Source organism: Vigna unguiculata, chromosome 8, assembly GCF_004118075.2.
Source record: "Vigna unguiculata cultivar IT97K-499-35 chromosome 8, ASM411807v1, whole genome shotgun sequence".
In the NCBI taxonomy this organism is placed as follows: domain Eukaryota; kingdom Viridiplantae; phylum Streptophyta; class Magnoliopsida; order Fabales; family Fabaceae; genus Vigna; species Vigna unguiculata.
The window spans coordinates 25908159-25929381 of NC_040286.1; the positions used below are offsets into that span (position 1 = coordinate 25908159).

The following is a 21223-nucleotide window of genomic DNA, read 5'->3' on the forward strand; positions in this document are numbered from 1 at the left end:
TGATGCCCAATAGTGGCATTTTTGTAATTCTGCAGCTCATAATGGCAATTTTGTAAATATCAGTGGCAAAGTGATGGGACCACGAGAATTAGGTTTGGATGCATGGCACCAGCCACACACTTCATCTTCTACACCTCTCCATCCACCATTTTCGTGCTCCAAGCTTCCATGGAAGTGCTTTTTGCAATTTCTCACGTTTTTGCCTAGTTTTTACCGTTTTTATGCACATTTCATAGCACCCATTGAGGGTTTTGCGTTTTGATTTCGTTTTCTATCTTGGGCAGCTCATTTTGTGGATTTTATTGATTTGGAACAACACCCATTGATGGGGTTTTCGGATTTATATATCACAGCACCGTTTTACATTCCTTTGGAGCTTTGAAATCTCTCTTTTGCTCTTGATTTGCGTTTTTAAGAATTCATAAGTTAGGGTTTTTGATTTTGATGTTCTGTTTCAAATTCAAGTGCTTGATTATTCCATTTTGATGTCTAGCTGAGCTTTTTGCATTGATTCCTTGACGAAATTGAAATGAAACCATGAGATTGTTGATCGATTTTGGGTTGTATTCGGAGTTGCATTGAATTCAGGTTGTGTTTTTTATGATAAACACGTTTTTTATGCATGCTTAATCTCAAATTAGTGTGAGCACATTGAGGGACTCGTATTTATGCTTAATGTTTATGGGTTCTATCACAGCTTGCTTCAATTTGTGGGTGTTAATTGCCTGAAATTTGTTATGCTTAATGACAATGAATCCATGGTAATTTTCGCTTAGTTGATTACTTAGGATTCATGAGAGCAAATTCGAATAGAACAATTAATTTGGTAATCTGTGATTGGTAGACTTTCAATTGCATCAAGGAATCATTGCATGTTCATATAATTGTTAGATTTATCTACAAATTGAAGTTTGTTGTGAATCGGAATCTGCCAACCCCCCTTGTGTTATTGTGTTGTGTTCATCTGGAAATTGAGGCTTTGAATAAGATCATTGGTCGTTGGGAGATGACTTGGTTCAACTTTCATATACTGCATTTTATCTGTTTTAATTTGGTGGGGTACAGCCTCTATCAAATTTGGCGTCGTTGCTGGGGACCAATCGTTTTGTTCAAACTAAAATTTTCAGTGTGTTTGTGTTCCGTGTTTTGGTATGTGTGTGTAGTTCAAGTGTGGTTGAGTTGGTAAATGTTGATTGTGGTAGTATTTCTGTGTGTTTTCATGTTGTGTGTGTGTTATCTGTGTAGTGTAGTGAATAGTGTCGCGACGCGCATGAATATTGTCATCTAGAGTAGTGAATAGTGCATGAATAGTGTCCGATTCTGGCATTTAACTTCTGATTTTTTGTTCTGAGTGTCATCTAGAGTAGTGAATAGTGCATGAATAGTGTCCGATTCTGGCATTTAACTTCTGATTTTTTGTTCTGGTAGCTACAGTGCTTGTTTTGACTTGAAATTTTTTCCCCCCACTTCTAAGACATTGTACTTGATGGGAAAAATAGTTGGAGCAGTTGGTATGGTCTGAGTTGAGAGATTCAAAAAAGTTTTGGACTGATTTTTAGTGAAACTTCAAAGGACCATAACTTTTGCTCTGGTTATCAGAATCACTATTATTTTATATGCATTTGGGGTGGAATTTGATTTCCTACCTTGCCAAAGACCGCTTTTCCGGTTTGCAAACTCTGATTCTCCAGAAAATGCAGGTTTCTACATTTTAGCAATGTTTTTTGTGATTTTTCTTCATTTTTTCCACTTTTGAAAAAACTTTAAAAATACGTGTACTTTGAGTTTTGATCTGATTTTTTTTTTGTGGTTCTGTTTGAGCACTCAAAGGACAATCCTACCAATTTTCAAGTCATTTGGAGTTCGTTTGAGTATACTTGTAGTTATACCCTATGTTATGCCAATATCACTAGAATTAATGTATTTTGGTGCATGACCAGGGGAAACCCAAGTGAATTACGATCATTTGACCCTGAGATTGATAGGACATTCCACAGAGGACGTAGGCATCTTAGGAATTCATCTTTGCATGTTGAATATTCAATGACTTTTCCTAACTCTTCTGATTCTTATCACACTCCTGACACTCCTCATTCCTTGCATTCTGAGCATACTGTTTATTCTGAGCATTCTGATTTTCATACTTATAACATGGCTTAACCTCCTCCACCTCATGAAAGGACCATGAGTGAGCTCATTGCACCAGAGTTCACTTATGATAGTTTATGCATTCAATACCCTGAGGAGGAAGTTCCATGTGTTAAAAACTGGATTAAAACACTTATTGCCAAAGTTTCATGGCCTTGTAGGTGAGGACCCGTGCAAACACTTGAACCAGTTTCATGTCGTGTGTTCCACCATGAAACCCGTAGATGTCCAAGAAGACCATGTATACTTGAAGGCTTTCCCTCATTCGTTGGAGGGCAATGCGAAAGACTGGTTGTACTACCTAGCACCCAGGTCCATCACGAGCTGGGATGACCTGAAGAGATTGTTCCTTGCCAAGTTCTTCCCTGCTTAAGGACAACATCCATAAGGAAGGAAATTTCTAGCATCAAGCAACAATCTGGGGAGACCCTCTATGAGTACTGGGAGAGGTTCAAGAATCTATGTTCAAGCTGCCCTCACCATTAAATCTCTGAACATCTCCTTCTACAGTATTTTTATGAAGGCCTGCACCATATGGATAGAAATATGATTGATGCCGCAAGTGGTGGTGCTCTTGGTAACATAACCCCAGCTACAGCTAAGCAACTAATTGAGAACATGGCTTCCAATTCTCAACAATTTGGCACAAGGAGTGATGCCATAGTTGTTAGAGGAGTACATGATGTCAGGGCAGCCGAATACACGAACAAGTTGAAGAGTAAGATTGATGCTCTTACCACACTAGTCAACCAACTTACTTCTAATCAGAGAGCTCCAGCTGCAAGAGTTTGTGGCTTTTGTACATCTATTGATCATTTTACAGACTCTTGCCCAACATTGCAACAACAGGCTGCTGCTGCTTCTTCTTCTACACCAGTGGATACTCCTTAGGCCTATGTAGCTAATATTTTCAACAAGAACAGGCCCTAACATCAACAACAAAACCATGATTTGTCAACAAACAGATATAATACAGGATGGAGGAATCACCCTAATTTGAGATGGGGAAACCAGGGCAACCAGCAGCAACAAAACCAACAATTTCAAAATGTGCAGCCACCTCCACAACAAAGAGTTGCACCTGCACAAGCTGCTCTGGTTCCACCTGTACCCACACCAGTTCTTGCTGCAGCACCTGCACCCTTCTTCTACTTAATTGGAGGAGTTGGTCAAGATGATGACCCTTCAAAATATGCAATTCCAGTAAGAGACTAAGGCCTCAATCCCGACTTTGACAAATCAAATGGGGCAGAGGGCCACTCAGCTAAATCAATCACAGGCTCAGAAATCTGACAAGTTGCCATCACAGGCGGTAGAGAATTCGAGAAATGTGAGTGCCATTACATTGAGATCTAGGAAGAACATTGAAGTTCCCACTCCTCAGCCTACACCTCAAAAGAAAGTCGACCCTACAACACTTCAGAGAAAGCGTGATGCTCATGCAGCTGGTCCTTCCACATCTGGAGTGACTTCTACGCCTTCCACCTCTACTGCTGCACCTTTCATACCTCTTCCTTTCCCTCCAAGATCCATCCCAAGCAAGAAGATGGAAGAGGTTGACAGGGAGATCTTAGAAACATTCAGGAAGGTGGAGGTGAACATACCTCTGTTGGATGTCATCAAACAGATACCCATATATGCAAAGTTCTTGAAGGAGCTATGCACGCACAAGAGGAGACTAAAGGGAAACGAAAAGATCAGCATGGGGAGAAATGTGTCACCATTGATAGGTATATCTGTTCCTCAAATTCCTGAGAAATGCAAGGACCCAGGTACATTTTGTGTACCTTGCATCATAGGTAACAATAAATTCGAAAATGCAATGCTTGATCTTGGTGCTTCAATAAATGTAATGCGCTGTCTATTTTTAAATATCTTTCTCTTGGATCCCTGTAACCTACGGGTGTCGTGATTCAGTTGGCAAATAAAAGTGTTGCCCACCCCGCAAGTTTGGTTGATGATGTTTTAATTCGTGTTGGTGAATTGATTTTTCCTGCTGATTTTTACATTCTTGATATGGAAGAGGGATTTTCACATGGTTCTACACCAATCATTTTAGGCAGACCATTTTTAAAAACTACACGAACCAAGATTGATGTCCACACAGGTAATTTTTCCATGGAGTTTGATGTTATTGTGGTGCATTTAAATATTCTGGATGCCATGGAACATCCTTCTAAGGATCACTCTGTTTTTCATGTTGATATTATTGATGATACTATTGATGGACTTATTTCTGATTTCCACTCTTTGCATGCATTAAAACATTCATCTGTGTCTGAGCTATCTGAATTTGCATGCATTGGTGTTGACTGCGATTCGTATTCTGATTCCGATTCTGATTTCGATGTTGATTTTGACTCACTGGGTGCTGTACCATATGATTTTGATGTTATACAATCATATTTCACTAACCATGTTATAGAAAGTACATATGCATCTGATTGTTATATTGAGGTACAGGCTATGGAACCCATTTCTCCCTCCCCTCTGGTTCCTGATATTCAGTTAGCATCCAGCACTCCAGAGTTGAAACCCCTACCAGACAACCTCAAGTATGTCTACTTAGAGGAGGAGAAACTGCATGTCATCATTTCCACCTCCCTCACTACTAAACAAGAGCAAAGCTTGTTGCATGTTCTTAAAAAGCACAAGAAGGTAATTGGATGGACATTGGCTGACATTCATGGTTTTAGCCCATCAACATGCATGCACAGGATATTGTTGGAAGATGGAGCAAAGCTAGTGAGACAGCCACAAAGGCGACTCAACCCTGTCATCTCAGATGTTGTCAAGAATGAGGTGACCAAGCTTCTACAAGTTGGGATCATCTACCCCATTTCTTACAATCAGTGGGTCAGCCCCATCCATGTTGTTCCCAAAAAGACAGGCCTCACTGTAGTCAAGAATGAGAAAGAGGAATTGATTCCAATAAAGGTACATAACAGTTGGAGGGTTTGCATCGATTATAGAAGGCTAAATCAAGAAATCAGGAAAGACCATTTCCCCCTGCCTTTTGTTGATAAGATGCTTGAGCGCTTGGCAGGTAAGTCACATTATTGCTTTCTTGATGGTTTTTTTGCTTACTTTCAAATTCACATTGCACCTAAGGACCAAGAGAAAACCACATTCACCTACCCCTTTGGCACTTTTGCCTATAGGAGGATGTCGTTTGGCCTATGTAATGCCCCTGGCACATTCCAACGGTGCATGCTTAGCATTTTCAGTGATTTTCTTGAAAAATGCATAGAGGTGTTTATGAACGATTTTACTGTGTATGGGTCCTCATTTGATGCATGTCTAGAAAGTTTGGACAAAGTTTTAAATAGGTGCATTCAATCTAACCTTGTACTCAATTTTGAGAAATGTCATTTCATGGTAGAACAAGGCATAGTATTGGAGCACATAATTTCGAGTAAGGGCGTTGAAGTTGACCCTGCCAAGATTTCAATTATTTCACAATTGCCTTACCCCTCCTCTGTGGGAGAGGTTCATTCTTTTCTTGGCCATGCAGGATTTTATAGGTGCTTCATTCAGGATTTCAGTAAAAAGGCCCTTCCACTGTCCAACTTACTGCAAAAGGATGTCGACTTCATCTTCGATGAAGGATGCAAAGAGGCTTTTGATTGCCTCAAAAAGGCCCTCACCACCACTCCTATCATTCAGGCGCCTGATTGGACAGTCCCGTTCGAGCTGATGTGCGATGCATCCAATTATGCATTGGGGGCTGTTCTAGCTCAAAGAATTGACAAGCAGGCGAGGGTAATCTACTACGCCTCCAGGACATTAGATGTTGCCCAAGCAAACTACACCACGACAGAAAAGGAGCTCATTGCGGTAGTTTTTGCACTTGAAAAGTTTAGATCTTATTTGCTTGGTTCTTTTGTTATTGTGTTCACTGACCATGCAACTCTTAAGTACCTATTGAAGAAGGCAGAATCAAAGCCTCGGTTGATAAGATGGATGCTCTAACTCCAAGAATTTGATTTGGAGATCCTTGATAGGAGCGGAGCACAAAACCTGGTTGCAGACCACCTAAGTAGGATTGAGAGGTCTACTGATGATGCTTCACCAATCCGGGATGACTTTCTCGATGAAAGTTTGTTGACACTCTCTACTTCTTCCTCTCCTTGGTTTGCTAACATCGTTAATTATCTTGTTGCTTCTATTTTTCCTCCCCTAGCATCCATAGCTCAATGTGATAAACTCAAGAGCGATGCTAGGTATTACATTTGGGATGACCCCTATCTGTGGAAAATGTGCAGTGATCAGGTTACTAGAAGATGCATTCCAGACCATGAGATTGACTCGGTCCTCAAATTTTGTCATTCATCTGCACCTGGTGGTCACCTTGGCACACAGAGGACAGCTCGCAAGGTGCTAGATTGCGTATTTTATTAACCTACCATCTTCAAAGATGCGTGGAGGAATTGTAGCACGTGTGAGAAATGCCAACAAGCAGGATGAGCCATTTCTTGGAGGCAATAGATGCCTCAACAACCCATGCTATTTTGTGAGGTGTTTGATGTCTGGGGTATAGATTTCATGGGCCCTTTCCTTGTCTCTTTTGGTTTCACTTACATCTTGCTTGTTGTCGATTATGTATCAAGATGGGTGGAAGCTAAAGCCACTAGAACTAATGATGCTCGAGTTGTTGTGGACTTTGTTAGGTCTCACATATTTTGCAGGTTTGGAGTTCCTAGAGCTATCATTAGTGACCAAGGCACCCATTTTTGCAATAGATCCATGGGGGTTTTGCTTTAAAAGTATGGGGTTGTGCACAAACTTTCTACACCATATCACTCCCAAACTAATGGGCAAGTCAAGATCTCAAACAAAGAAATCAAGTGGATCTTGGAGAAGATTGTGCAGCCAACAGGAAGGATTGGAGTTATAGACTTGAGGACGCTCTTTGGGCTCATATGACTGCTTACAAGGCACCTATAGGGATGTCTCCTTATCGGGTTATCTTTGGTAAGCCATGCCACCTTCCAGTGGAGATAGAGCACCGAGCCTACTGGGTTGTCAAGTCATGCAACTTCTCACTTGATCAAGTTGAGGAGGAAAGGAAGCTGCAGTTGAACGAGTTAGATGAGATCTGTTTGGAGGCATATCAGAACTTTATGTTCTTCAAGGACAAGACCAAGAGATTCCATGATAGCTCCATAGCTAGAAAGGAGTTTGTTATTGGTCAGCAAGTTTTATTGTATAACTCCAGACTTGGACTCATGGGGGGTAAGTTGCAATCAAAGTGGATTGGTCCTTTTGTTGTCACTAATGTTTATCCTTATGGTGCAGTTGAAATCAAAAGCCAGTCCACCGATAAGAGCTTCAAAGTGAATGGGCATCGTCTGAAGCCTTTCCTCAGCAATCCTGCCTTAGTGGATACTGTTGTGGAGGAGACTTCCCTGCTTGACCCTACTGATGTTTCACCATGATTCAGGGAGTTCTCTTTCTCCTTCTTTACTTTTATTGCACTTGTCCAGGTCTGTCTGCTGTTATTTCCTTTTGTTTGTTTCCTTTTTGTTAATTTGTGTTATGTTTTTGTTTTCTGTTTGGGACACTCACTTCACTTTTGGAGGATGAGTTGTTGGTTATTCTGTGGACTGATATCCTTGCTTTCTCTTTTCATGTCAAGTTGCTTTTTGAATTGTTTTACCCTATGTGAGAATTTGAGACACTCTCTGTTCTTTGATTGTGTGATATATGCCTCTTGAATGCTTGCACAACGATCTTGGCTTGACTCTTTCTGATGCTTTTGTGATTCACATGCATGTTGGGATATGATTTAGGCAATTTTGTTCTGTGAGCCTACCTTGAACTATTTCCGTTGATACCACTTTTTGAGCCTGCATACCCTTTCATTGTTCTACAACTCATTACAAGCCCTTAGCTTGAAAAACCATGATTATTCCTACCTTAGGAAATTTTGGAGCTTTGGAATTGTTTTGAGAATGGGTGCTCAATTAAGTGTGGTCGTGCATAACAAGTGTGGTTGTGCACGCACTTGTTATTGGTTCTTGGAATTGCTCATTTGTATACCCAGTTGAGATTTCAAAATTGTTGTTTCTCTACATCTTTTTTGTATAAAAAAAGAAAAAGAGAGAAAACAAAAAGAAAAGAATAGAAAAGAAAAGAAATAAAAGGAGTTTGGGTTTGAGCATTGTGTGAGAACCATATCTAGAAGTGTTGGTGTTTGGGATTACTTTCATCCTTGATTGAGACTTATTCCCCATTGCTCCTCTATTTCCTTTGTGTATTAGCTACTTATCCATATGTTCCACACCTTGTCCTCAGCCTCATTACAACCTTGAAAAGTCCTTCTGATCTTGACCTGCATGTGTTTTTGGTTTGGTTGTTGGTTCTAGAGGCTTGCCAAGTTTGTTGATGTTTGTTTTTCAAGGGTGCTTTGATAGTAAACAGTAGCCAAGAGATTTGAGTGATACAGTGTATATTTCATAAGGTTATTGATTTGGAACAACACCCATTGATGGGGTTTTCGGATTTATATATCACAGCATCGTTTTACATTCCTTTGGAGCTTTGAAATCTCTCTTTTGCTCTTGATTTGCATCTTTAAGAATTCATAAGTTAAGGTTTTTGATTTTGATGTTCTGTTTCAGATTCAAGTGCTTGATTATTCCATTTTGATGTCTAGCTAAGCTTTTTGCATTGATTCCTTGACGAAATTGAAATGAAACCATGAGATTGTTGATCGATTTTGGGTTGTATTCGGAATTGCATTAAATTCAGATTGTGTTTTTTATGATAAACACGTTTTTAATGCATGCTTAATCTCAAATTCGTGTGAGCACATTGAGGGTCTCGTATTCATGCTTAATGTTTATGGGTTATGTCACAGCTTGCTTAAATATGTGGGTGTTAATAGCCTGAAATTTGTTATGGTTAATGACAATGAATCCATGGTAATTTTCGCTTAGTTGATTACTTAGGATTCATGAGAGCAAATTCGAATAGAACAATTAATTTGGTAATCTGTGATTGGTGGACTTTCAATTGAATAAAGGAATCATTGCATGTTCATATAACTGTTAGATTTATCTCCGAATTGAAGTTTGTTGTGAATCGGAATCTGCCAACCCCTTTGTGTTATTGTGCTGTGTTCATCTGGAAATTGAGGCTTTGAACAAGAACATTGGTCTTTGGGAGACGACTTGGTTCAACTTTCATATACTGCATTTTATCTGTTTTAATTTGGTGGGGTATGACCTCTATCACAAAGTACTTCCAAAACTTCCCTTACATGACCCATGTGTGCATCAAGTATGTTGTTATAAATCAATATATCATTAAAATACACAACTACGAATTTACCAATGAAATTTTGCACCACATGATTCATCAATCTCATAAAAGTACTACGTGCATTAGTTAGGCCAAAAGAAATAACCATTCATTTATACATACCAAATTTAATTTTGAAAGTAGTTTTCCAATCATCTCCTTTCTCGTTCGGATTTGGTGGTAACTGCTTTTCAAATTTATCTTTAAAAATACCAAGTACCATGCATTTCATCAAGCAAGTCATTAAGTCTAGGAATAGGATGTCTATACCTGATGGTAATGTTATTGACATCCCGACAGTCAACACACATTCTCCATGATCAATCTTTCTTAGGAACAATGATGGCTAGCATAGCACACAAACTCCAGTTTTCACGAACCTAACCTTTCTCATTAGTTTCTCTATGTGCTTTTGTATCTCTTTCGTCTCTTCTAGATTACTTCTATAGGTTGGCCTATTAGGAATTGTTGAACCTGGAATGAGATCCATGTTACTTTTAATTCCTTTTTTAGGAGGCAAACCATGTGGAATGTCTTTAGGAAAGACATCCTCATAGCCCTAAGAAGTTTCTCCAAACCTAAAGACAAAGAAACTTGTGTAGAAGACAAACAAATATTGTTAGACATAAGCAAATATAGAGGTTGTTGTGTTACTACTGCATTTTTTACCTCTTTTTCTCTCAAGAAAAGGCTTTTATCACTCTTATATTTTTCACTTTTATCATTCTTTTTCTTGCCTTTTTTGGAATTTTTCTCTTCCATTCTTGTTTTCTTTCTTTCTTCTTTTCTCTCGTGATCTCTTTTGACCCACATTTTTACTTGGTCCTCACTAACCTCTCGGGGTGATAAAGGCGTTAGGGCCATTTTTACCCTTTGAACAGGAAAGAATATTTATTGGATAGACCGTCATGCATCACTTTTCTATCATATTTTCATGGTCTTCGCAACAACAAGTGACTTGCTTCCATAAGTACAACATCACATACTACTTCATCCACACATTTTCCTATGGAGAAAACAATATTCACCTGCTTATCCATAAATAACTCACCATCCTCACTTAACCACTACAACGCATAAGGACTAGATGTAGAGATGTTTCCAAACCAAGCTTGTCTACTAGTCTTTTTCTACATTGGTACAACTTACTCCATCAATGATGAGTGAACACACCTTCTTCATTATGAGACACCTAAAATGAAAAATATTCCTTCGTTGAGTGTCATCCTCCTCTTTGTTCTTGCTTCCCAACAGCCATTTGTGTATTGAGCCTTTCAAATGTAGCGATGATTGTGGCAATTTTAGGTGAAGGAAGAGCTTCATTTTGTGTAGAAGTCATATCCTGCAAAATAGTAAAATAAAAAGAAATTATTAAAACCTCACCACTCGCTTAAGTGTATCACTCAAAAGTCCACTTGTGTATCACACTTTTTGGGCTTTTCCTCGAATGTACCCTCTTGCTTTTACCACTCAATCCCCTGTAGTGTTTGGCAAAGAACTTCAGTAACTTAACAAAGAATAAACAAACAGTGTGAAATACGTTAAAAATCTAAGTTTGACTTAAGAGGTCCAAGAAAACAAAAAGTTCTAGACAAAAACTTTTAAAACTTTTAAAGACACAAAATCAATAAAAGCTAGACACAATAAAAAGCATTACCAAAAGAATTTACTTTAGACAACACGGAGACTCTAGATTTTGATTGGGAAACAATTTTAGCACATAAACAAATATTGCAGCATACAACGATGTTGGACTCTTTGAACTTTTCTTTTCGTTTATATTCTTTTCCTTTCCTCTTAACTTTGTAGTCCCAACATAAGAATAACAAATTTTTACAGTAACAGACTTCTCGTTGGGCGAGAAAACACTCACTCGTTGGGTAAGAGTACTCACTGGACGAGAGTACCCGCTGGGCGAGTAGGCTCTCTCATAATTCTCTCGTTGGGTAAGATTATAGACTCGTTGGCCGAGAGTGCGCCATCCGAAACCCTAGATTTGTGATAAGGATGCCCTTAACCCAAAACAATTAATTGGAACAGAAAAACACAAAAACAAATAATTTCTACGAATCGAATGCAAAAATACTCATTTTGAAAACGAAGAACACACGAACACAAATACAAAAAGAATTTTTCTATGTTAAGATTTTATTTTTATAACAGAAAAACAAAAAAATAAGATAAAGAAGAAATTCAAACAAGAACCTTGCTCTGAATACCAAATGACACAATCGTAACTGGAAAGATGATGATCTTTTCTGACTTTGAAGTTCTTCCATAAAGAAACAATTAAAATAAGAATAAAGATCGCAGAAAAAGAGAAAGATGGAATGTGCCACAATATAGCATGTTGATAAGCAAAGGAAAATTCGCCACAAAGAGATCCATCTTTGATAAGAACCCAACCAAAAGAATAAACACCACAATCAAAGATAGATAATTCTAAACATCACAATCTGATCCAGAATTGATAAGTCAAGATATCATCAATATTGATAAGTCTAAGGTAGATTCGCTACAATTTATAACCCTTGGTAAGAATCTAAAGTTCTAATCCAAGAACCAATAGAACCTTCTCCTAAGGAAAAAAATTCATTAATGATCAGAGTGAATGGAAAGTTTTGAAAATGTGAATATGTAGACTTTCCTAATACTCTAAATATAGGCCCCACATTAAAGGTCCAACAACCAACTTAAAAAATAAAAACAAAAATTTTAAAACACGAGTCTTTCGCCCAATGATTGATGATACGCCCAACGAGCCTTGGCGCAGCGATCATAGTCACCCAACGACAAGTTCAATTTGCAAAAATGGTTCGCCCAGCCACAAGGTTTCACCTAGTGAACGTACAATTCGTAATTTTATTCTAAAGGTGAACTATAAACTATGATCTTCATATTTTGGGTTTTGTCAACTTCTTATACCATCATGAGTCTTGAAGATATTTGTTCTTCCATCATTTGCCTAATGGTCATAGTCGCCCAACGACAAGTTCAATTCACAAAAATGGTTTGCCCAACGAACATACAATTTGTAATTTAATTCTAAAAGTAAAGTATAAGCTTTAGTTTCATATTTTGGGTTTTGTCAGCTTTTTGTATCATTATGAGTCTTGAAGATATTTGTTCTTTCATTCTTCGACTCCTTGACCTTGTCATATGTTTCTTGAATTGTCATGGTTCCTCTTCTAATTATTCTCGAGTCTTTTCCATGGATAGTCCTCTATCAAATAATTTAGTAGCTTGTAATCAGTTTGAGTTTGTTATAAATATGTGCATATTTACATAGTTTTAGTTTTATTTTTAGTTTTATTTCAAAATTATTTGTGTACCATAGTGGCCAGATTGGCCGCTATGAACCAAGGGCTAAGCTAGCCGCTATGTTGCAATATCCGGATTGGACCGCTAACTTAGGAAAGTTGCTAACCTTAAAGACCGCTAACTAATAAATACTCATCTAACTTGAAAGAATACTACACGGTGAAATAACGTCTACATAACGACCATGTTCGCTAATTGCACGACCTTCTCGTAACAGACGACGCCTTCCACCCTAAATTGAAATAAAATAGTTAAAACATTAGGAAAAAGTATTGAACCTGAAGCCTGGGCCTAACTGAGCCCATACGGGCCCAACAAAGGACTAGACCATTAAAGAAATAATTAAGGCCCAGCCCATAACCTAAACCAAGCAAAAAAGGATTAACCTTTTATAAATAAGAGTGGACCCCAACAGTTAAAGGTATGCATTTCATTAGTGCAAGAATTAAGATTTGACTTTGAGAGTTTTTGTTGACTTGATCGTTAGAGCCCTTTCTTCTAGTAATCCCCAAATGCCCCACCAAGTGTCAAGAGACAAAGACATGGCGAATAGGACTGAAGAGCATCCATCTGAGAGGTTCAAAGATTGTGGTAAGATGAGGTTTGAGTCCTATAATAATCTTTTATTGTCTCTGTAGGAACACTTTGCTCACTAGATCTTGAGTTTGATATTGTATGGCAAAAAAAAACATAAGAGGAAAAAAGACAAAGTAAAAAGTAAATCTTTTTATTAAAATAAATTTAATTATTTTATTAAGATTAAAAAATTGAAGTATAAAATATTTTAATTATAAAGTAGTTAAAAAAATAAATAAATAAATTGTAACTAATTCAAATATTATATATTTTAATTTTTTTAAATAAATTTTTTTTGTATAAATTAAATAATAAGGTTAATTACATATTAACATTAATTAATTTTAATAAATATATATGACATTAATTAAAAATAAAACACATGTTTAATTATTTTAATTATTAATAGAGATTAACAAAATTACTTTTTTTACTCAAGTTGTGTTGAGTATTTGTTCGAATTTAATTAACTAATTTATTTTATTGTGATCCATGTGACATCCCATTTAAATAGAATAAATTTACTAAATAAAACATAACATAAATATAATATGAACTAGAGCATAAGACAAAGAATATATATGTATCAACCATTATAGTTATCCATAAATATACTTAGGAAGAAAAGCTAAGGCACACCACGATGCCATGAACAAAACAGAATTTAAGAGTACAATTGTTTCACAAAAGACTACTCATAGAGAAAGAAATTTCAAGGCAACAATGCCCCCAAAGATGCTCCACAGAGCAGGATTCCCAAACCATGCATGCTACACTTAGTGTTCCCATCATCCTGATGACCACTAGAAGTTTCCACATCTGCTCACACCAATAAGTTTGGTGATCATTACAAAAAGGAAAAGCCAAATAGAAAAATAGACACCAAACAGAAAGGGTAAGCTAGAGTGAAATATTTTTTATAATGTTATTGACCAAGTAAACATTAAATTAGCTTATAAACATACAAAACAGTAGGCACCTAAACCATGTGACAACAAGCAAATGCAAGACCTCTCTGACTCAATTATCTAGATTATACTCTTGATATAGAATTCTAAACGAAGTATGCACCTGTGCTAGTTTTTAAACTCTATAGAGTTTAAACACAAGGGGTTATACACAACCACACCCCAGGGTTAATCTCATGATTGTCTAAGGCCATTATCCTGCCAAAGATTGGAACATCCTGCCACTCTCACCACATGAATCATTCTACTCTATATGAGCGTGAACGGTTTTTAGAGTTCAGGATACTTTTCTTTATCTAGACATCTCTTATATCAAGGTATACATTAAACACACCATCACCAAGAGTTTTCCATGAAACTCTTTTACCAACAAATTCCACATGCCATCTCAAGCATTCAATTATCATGCCAATGCACCACCAAACCAAACAATTCATGTTTTTCATTTCATACTCAATATAGCAGAATCTCATTCTCATTTAATCTCATACAACATACATGACATCATACTTCATGCTTTTAAGGTAAATCACTCTATCATGAAGGCAAATAATTGAATCAAAGAAGAAAACAACACTAGAGCACGTTCGTGCACCAGATCTTGCTCAAGCTGGAAGTCCTCGCTCAAGAGGGGGAGGTTCTCTTGCTCAAGCGAGCCCTTTTCGCCTAGGTGAGAGCTTAAGCAGTGGAACAGTGAGTTTTTGTGATTTCTCACTTAGACGAGACCTCCTTGCCTAAGCGAGTTTACTTCTCGCTCAAAATTAGAGCTCATCACTTGAGCGACAACTCGAGCAGAAACATAGGAGAGTTTCTAATGTTCTCGCTTGGGCAAGACTCGCTCGCCTGGGCAAGACTTGCTCGACTGGGCAAAAAGACTAGGTTTTCTCCATTGTTCACGCATGCACGCCAAAAATCAAGCAAATACACAAGCCAAAAGTATTTTCACACTATCACCAACATTATTCATGCATCTATAACTCGAAACAAGCCCAAAATAAGTAAACTAACTTAAAACATGCAAGACCCTAGCTTTCTTTACCTGGACAGATGTTAGCCAAAGAAACAAAGACCCAAGGAAGAGCACTCCATCACTACAATAGCTTATAGAGCTAGAAAACAGAACCAAGAGAGGCGAAGAAGAAGAAAAAAAAAATGAGACCACCTATGAGACTCACATAAGACCAGAGTTACCAAACATAAGAGAAACTCAAGGACAAAGATTCGAGTTCAATTTACGTGGGAAAGGAGCGTTTTTGGTTTGCTTAGAGGAGAACTTGCTAGTGCCCTAGCTCAGCTTCTGTAAGGAGAGAAAAGAGAGAGTAAAGGAAACAAAATGGGAAAGTGGAATGGAAAGAGTTGAAGAGTTTTCTGAAACAGCCAAAAAGCTAGTGGGCTGACTTGGGCCTTAACACTTGGTCTGGCCCATCTTATAAGGCGGAAAAAAGGGGTTTATAATCCAAATATATAATGCTTTAAAACATTGGAACAACAAAAAATAACTTAATTGCTTAATTAGTGATTTAGTCATTTAATTTGTTAGTTTGGTTCATTTTGGCCCTCTTATTATTTTTTGTTTCAATTTAGTACTGTAAATTTTTTCAAAAGGTTCACTTTGGTCTCCTTATTATTTTTTATTCAATCTAGACATTATTTTCTTTAAACTGATTCAATTTTGTCATCTCCGAATTGAGACCAAATTAGTGAATTGCAACTTATATGTACTTTTAGAATAATTTTTTATAATTTATACATCAAATTACTCCACCTAAAAACTAAAATTATTTTATTTTTTACCCTCCACCTAAGTACTCATATTTTTTTACCCTTAGGCAGAGTGATTTGATGTATAAATTCTAAAAAAAGTATTATAACATGTATATATAAGTTGTAATTAAACTTAATTACTAATTTGGTCTTAAATTGGGGAGGATAAGATTGGATCGTTCGAAAAAATAAAAGGACTAAATTGAGTGAAAAATAAAAGAATAATAAGGGAACCAAATTAAACATTTTTTAAAGAAAATGAAGGAGTAAATTGAACCCAAAAATAATAAAGGAACCAAAATAAACCCAAACAACAAATTAGAGAACTAAATTAATAATTAAAAAAATCAGTGTTTTAACAACATTTTAACAAATTTAGATTAACAGGACTAAATCCACGTATTTCAATAAACTTAACAAAATTTTATTAAAAAGACTAAATCCACGTATTTCGAAAGATGAAGAACTAAATTGGTCCAAAGATTCAAAAAAGACTAATTTCAAAATTTACTAAGAGGTAAGGGACTAAAACATATTTAACTCTTTATTAAATTTTGGATTAAAAAAATATAATTCTAACATGATAGACACGTTTGGAAAATATTCTAATTAAGTTTATATAAAGTAAAAGAATTAACAAATAAAAGAAAGTTAACAAAAATACACATGCAAATCAAAGTAAAATAATATAAAAAAAAGTAACAGAAATATATTATATTCTAATATGTAAGCACGTAAAAATCTGATCAATTTAATAAATTAATGATTTGGCACATCTAATGAAATTGATTTTTATGGCTTGCGGCTTGAAGAAAGTTCAACACGAGTTTAACATCGATTTGTAAACGACAAAGACTCTCAATAAAATTGACAAAGCACAGGTCATTTTCTCTGAAGCCATTTTCGTCTTACAGTTAACAAAGAAACAAAAATAATTACGTATGAAAAACAAAAGAAAAATAAAATAAAGAATAAAGATAATTTGACACATGATAATGTTACTACTAAGTAGCAAATAAAATAAGGATATCATGTATCATTACACATTCTACCTATCTGCTAACAAATATACTAAAAGCGAATGGTTTAATAAGACGCTAGTATGGATCGACTAAATAATATTAATAGAAACAAATTATTCGTTCAGTTATATATATATATATATATATATATATATATATATATATATATATATATATATATATATATATATATATATATATATATTCAATGGTGTGATTTTGATATTATAAATATCTTTTTTATAACATATATCAACAAAATATTTAATTAATTTAATTATTAAAATAATATATTATTATTATTATGGTACTGATACTGATATTGATATATATATATATATATATATATATATATATATATGATAATATCTTTTATTTTATAATAGAATATGTTATAGAACTCAAAAATTCAATAATAGATTCATATGACATTTCTCCTGAAATTACAATTGAAATTACAATCAGATTCTCATTCGTAACTTTTTTTCTTACTCACATGAGAGTATAAGTCTTTTACATAATAAGACCACTAGAATCTTAGTACCTCTAGCCTACCCCCGATCCGATAAGAACAAACATTAAACATTTACACTTTCAATTTGATTCCATCATAGCGCAGGCCTTTCAAAGGAAATTTCTTTCTGTTCCTCCACGCTGAACTCTAACCACTTCATTGTCTTGCAGAGTTTTATGAACAAGAAAAACCCAATTCCAGCAACAGTCATGATACCACTCACCAAATAAACAGTTTTAGTAGCAATAACCATTATGAAAACCAGAAAACCAGAGGGTATGAAGCACATCACAGCCAACAATGGCAGCCTCAGGGGAACACGGTAAGGCCTTTCAATGGAGGGCGACTTCCATCTCAGCCAAAGAAACGACGCAAACTCCAACAACATCCCCAAACTGTACAAGAAATTCGCCGAAGAAATTATGTCGGTGAAGTCCATGTAAGACACACCAATAGATATCAAAGTCGATAGCAGAATCCCCAACCAAGGCGTGCCGAACCACTTTGACCTAACTCCAAAAAACTTGGGCAGAATCCCGATCTCCGCCATGCCCAGAACCTGGTACGCGCTGCTGCTCAATTGGGCCTCGAAAAGACCAATTGTCGACAACACTGCCCCGACTTCAATCCAGATTTTCAACCACTTCCCCGCGATGATTTCCGCAGCCTGCGCGTGGAACCCAGTTTCCCATTGGCTCTGGTCAACCGAAACTGCTCCAGTGACGGCGAAGAGAGGGATCAAGTAGGAGACGCAGGTGAAAATGACTGCAACAAAAAGGGCCAAAGGGAAAGTCTTGTTGGGTTTATCAACTTCCCCGGCTAAGGTACTGACGTTGTCCCAGAAGTTGAGGTTCCAGAAGAGCGTGTTGAAGAACAAGTTCCAATCTTTCTTAACCCCCTTCTGACCCAAGCTAACCCACCTATGGGGCTTAATCTTGGGGATGGCGATGAGGGACATTAGCACGAAGGGGGAGAGAGAAACCACCGCGAGTAACACAGCGACGTTACCCACGATGGTGAGGCCGGTGTAGTTGAGGAATGAGAGAGCCAGGGTTGAAGCTATGACTGCCACCTGGCGGGGCCAGCCAGATCGGAGAGCGGGGATGATTTTCTGGACGTATTCGATGCAGAGGACCGGGAAAGATGCGATGTTGATGACACCACTCAGGAACTTCCACGTTCCCATTAGGGAACCCCAGAAGGGCCCGAAGGCCCGTTCCGCCCACAGCACAAAGCCACCGTTTCCGGGATAGGCGGTGGTTAGCTCCGCAGTGATTAGGGCTTCGGGGACGCTCCAGATGAAGGGGAATATGAGGAAGCCCAGGAGAGCAAGCAGGGGGCCAGCCGCTTGAACCGCGGGCTCTTCGCCGTAGGGACCGCCGGCAACTTCGAAGTAGATGAGGAATATGAGAGGGATGAGAGTGAGTTTCTTCACTTGGGCGGCGTTTCCGGAAGCGGTGGCGGTTGCAGTTTCGGTGGCGGGCAAAGAAGGTGTTTCTTCGACACCCATGACCACTGATTGCCCTGTTTGTTTGAAATGGTTGGTTCTTTTATAAAAGATGGGAACATGTAACCGAAACAAAATTATTTTTTTGCCCCTTTTTCACTTTCACTTACTGCGAAAATGTATACAAATAAAGCGAAAAATTTGACAGTTTTTAGACCGAAAAAATTAGAGATCCTATGTAACATATCGATTATCACTGATCTTAACATTTTAAAATATATTAAAAGTGCATTTTTAATATTCACAAAAAATAGTATTCAAAAAATCAATAAAAAATTTGAATTCGACGACGATATGAACACTAAAAAACAAAATTAAAAAAATATCTTTGCAAAATATGATTAAAACTACCCAAATCTTCATTATTCTTTTGAGCCAATTATCTTTAAGTCAAAGTATTGAGTAGAATATATTCAAAATAAATACAAATTATGTAAAGTGACTTATAAAATATGCAAAAAGACAAATAGAAAATATATGCAAAGAGGATATGCCTGAGAATATAAAAAAATTGAAGTTGTTATTTTCAAATGAAACTTAAAATTAGATAGTTTTTAATAAATAAATTATTAACAAATTTTCATATTTAAAAAAAATCATATTCAAATAATATAAATTATAAGTATTTTAAGTAACATTCTTATTAGGTATTGACCACTCGTAATTTATTATTGGAAGTTCTTCACCACATGATAATTTATTTATCTCACTGTATTATTAAAACTTGAATATCTTATTTAATATCTTAATTTAATACCTACACTACATCTCAATAGTCCTTAGTTTTTTTGTTTTTTATCCACAATATATTAATTGAGAATACTAGTAATTATCATTGACATATTCAAAACATCACATTTAATCACACACACATTCATATGCACAAAATATCATCGATCAAACCAAATAATTCACACCTTATCATTAATCAAATAGACTTCATATCTCATACCATTCATTAAATAACCCTTTTAAACATATTTATCAAGTTATCTAGATATATACAAACATTTTCAATTATTTTCCATTCATACAATTAATTTAAATTAAATATACTATTTTTGAAAGAGAGTCAATTCTTTAAGTACAATTATTTTTCTAACCATAATAAATTAGAAAAAATATACTAACTACTTTTGGATTTGAAATTTTAGGGACATATTTTAATTCATGGAACACTTTACAATTTGCTTGGTGATCAAAACTTAAATACCTTTTGCTTTCTATAAATTCAACCGTTATGCATAATCTTGCAACTTCCAAATCCTAAATTAACAATTCATTTATTTCCCAATAAATTGCATTAATTAACTAATAAAACATGGATAATATGTTATAATTAATTTCACTCAATTTAAATAAATTAAATTTGTTTAAGGATAACAATGGGGTGGGGGTAGGTATTTATAATTCTGGATTCCAAGGCATTGACATGCTCTACCAAGGTCTCATAAACACTAGGTGTATCTCTACATGTCACTCTCTTGGTATATTCAAGTCCTCTAACCAAATGATCATGGTTAGGAGTAGGGTAATTTAAACCATGTATTAAACCAATTCCAGAAGGATGCCTTTGTAGAAACATGTTGCATTACTCAATATTGCTAGTTCCTGTAAGAAATTTTTAGTATAATAAAATATATTTAGGATCTCACCACTCTTCTAAGTATTTCACTCAAATTCTCACTCATGTATCACACTTATAGGCTTTTTCTTGATTGCACTCTCTTGCCTTACACCACTCAAATTTCCTTTAGGCCTTGGCAAAGAACTTTAGTAGCTTAAGCAAAGAGTGAACAAACAAAGTGAAAAAGCGTTGCAAGATCTAAGTCTTGACTCAAGAGGATAAAGAAATACAAAACTCTAGACAAAACTTCAAGGAATTTTAAAAACACAAAACAAGAAAATTAAAATTAGAAAATAATAGGATTACCAAAGAGATTTAAAGGAAACAACACGAAGACTCTAAGAGAAAGACTGATTGCAAGTAGATATCAATACACCACAAATAAAATTGCAACAAAAAGTTATGTTGAACTCTCCATTTTTTATCTTTTTTTTTTCAATATATATTTGTTTCTTTTTGACTTTGATCCAC

General features: G+C 36.1%; 1 protein-coding gene and 1 non-coding gene across 2 annotated transcripts; both read right to left on the minus strand.

The window, feature by feature from the left end:
• Positions 1-2528: 2528 nt before the first annotated feature.
• Positions 2529-2636, minus strand: LOC114195724. Its single transcript, XR_003606557.1, has one exon. It is a non-coding gene; the product is annotated as a small nucleolar RNA R71 (small nucleolar RNA).
• A 14876-nt stretch (positions 2637-17512) lies between these two features.
• On the minus strand, positions 17513-19215 carry LOC114195331 (probable polyamine transporter At3g13620). Its single transcript, XM_028085753.1, has one exon. It carries the CDS (start codon positions 19126-19128, stop codon positions 17713-17715), a length of 1416 nt encoding a protein of 471 aa, XP_027941554.1. The 5' UTR covers positions 19129-19215; the 3' UTR covers positions 17513-17712.
• Positions 19216-21223: the final 2008 nt, after the last annotated feature.

What these genes read in the sequence shown, in the direction of transcription:
- LOC114195331 (XM_028085753.1), bottom strand. Translation starts at nt 19,128, where the DNA reads ATGGGTGTCGAAGAAACACCTTCTTTGCCCGCCACCGAAACTGCAACC.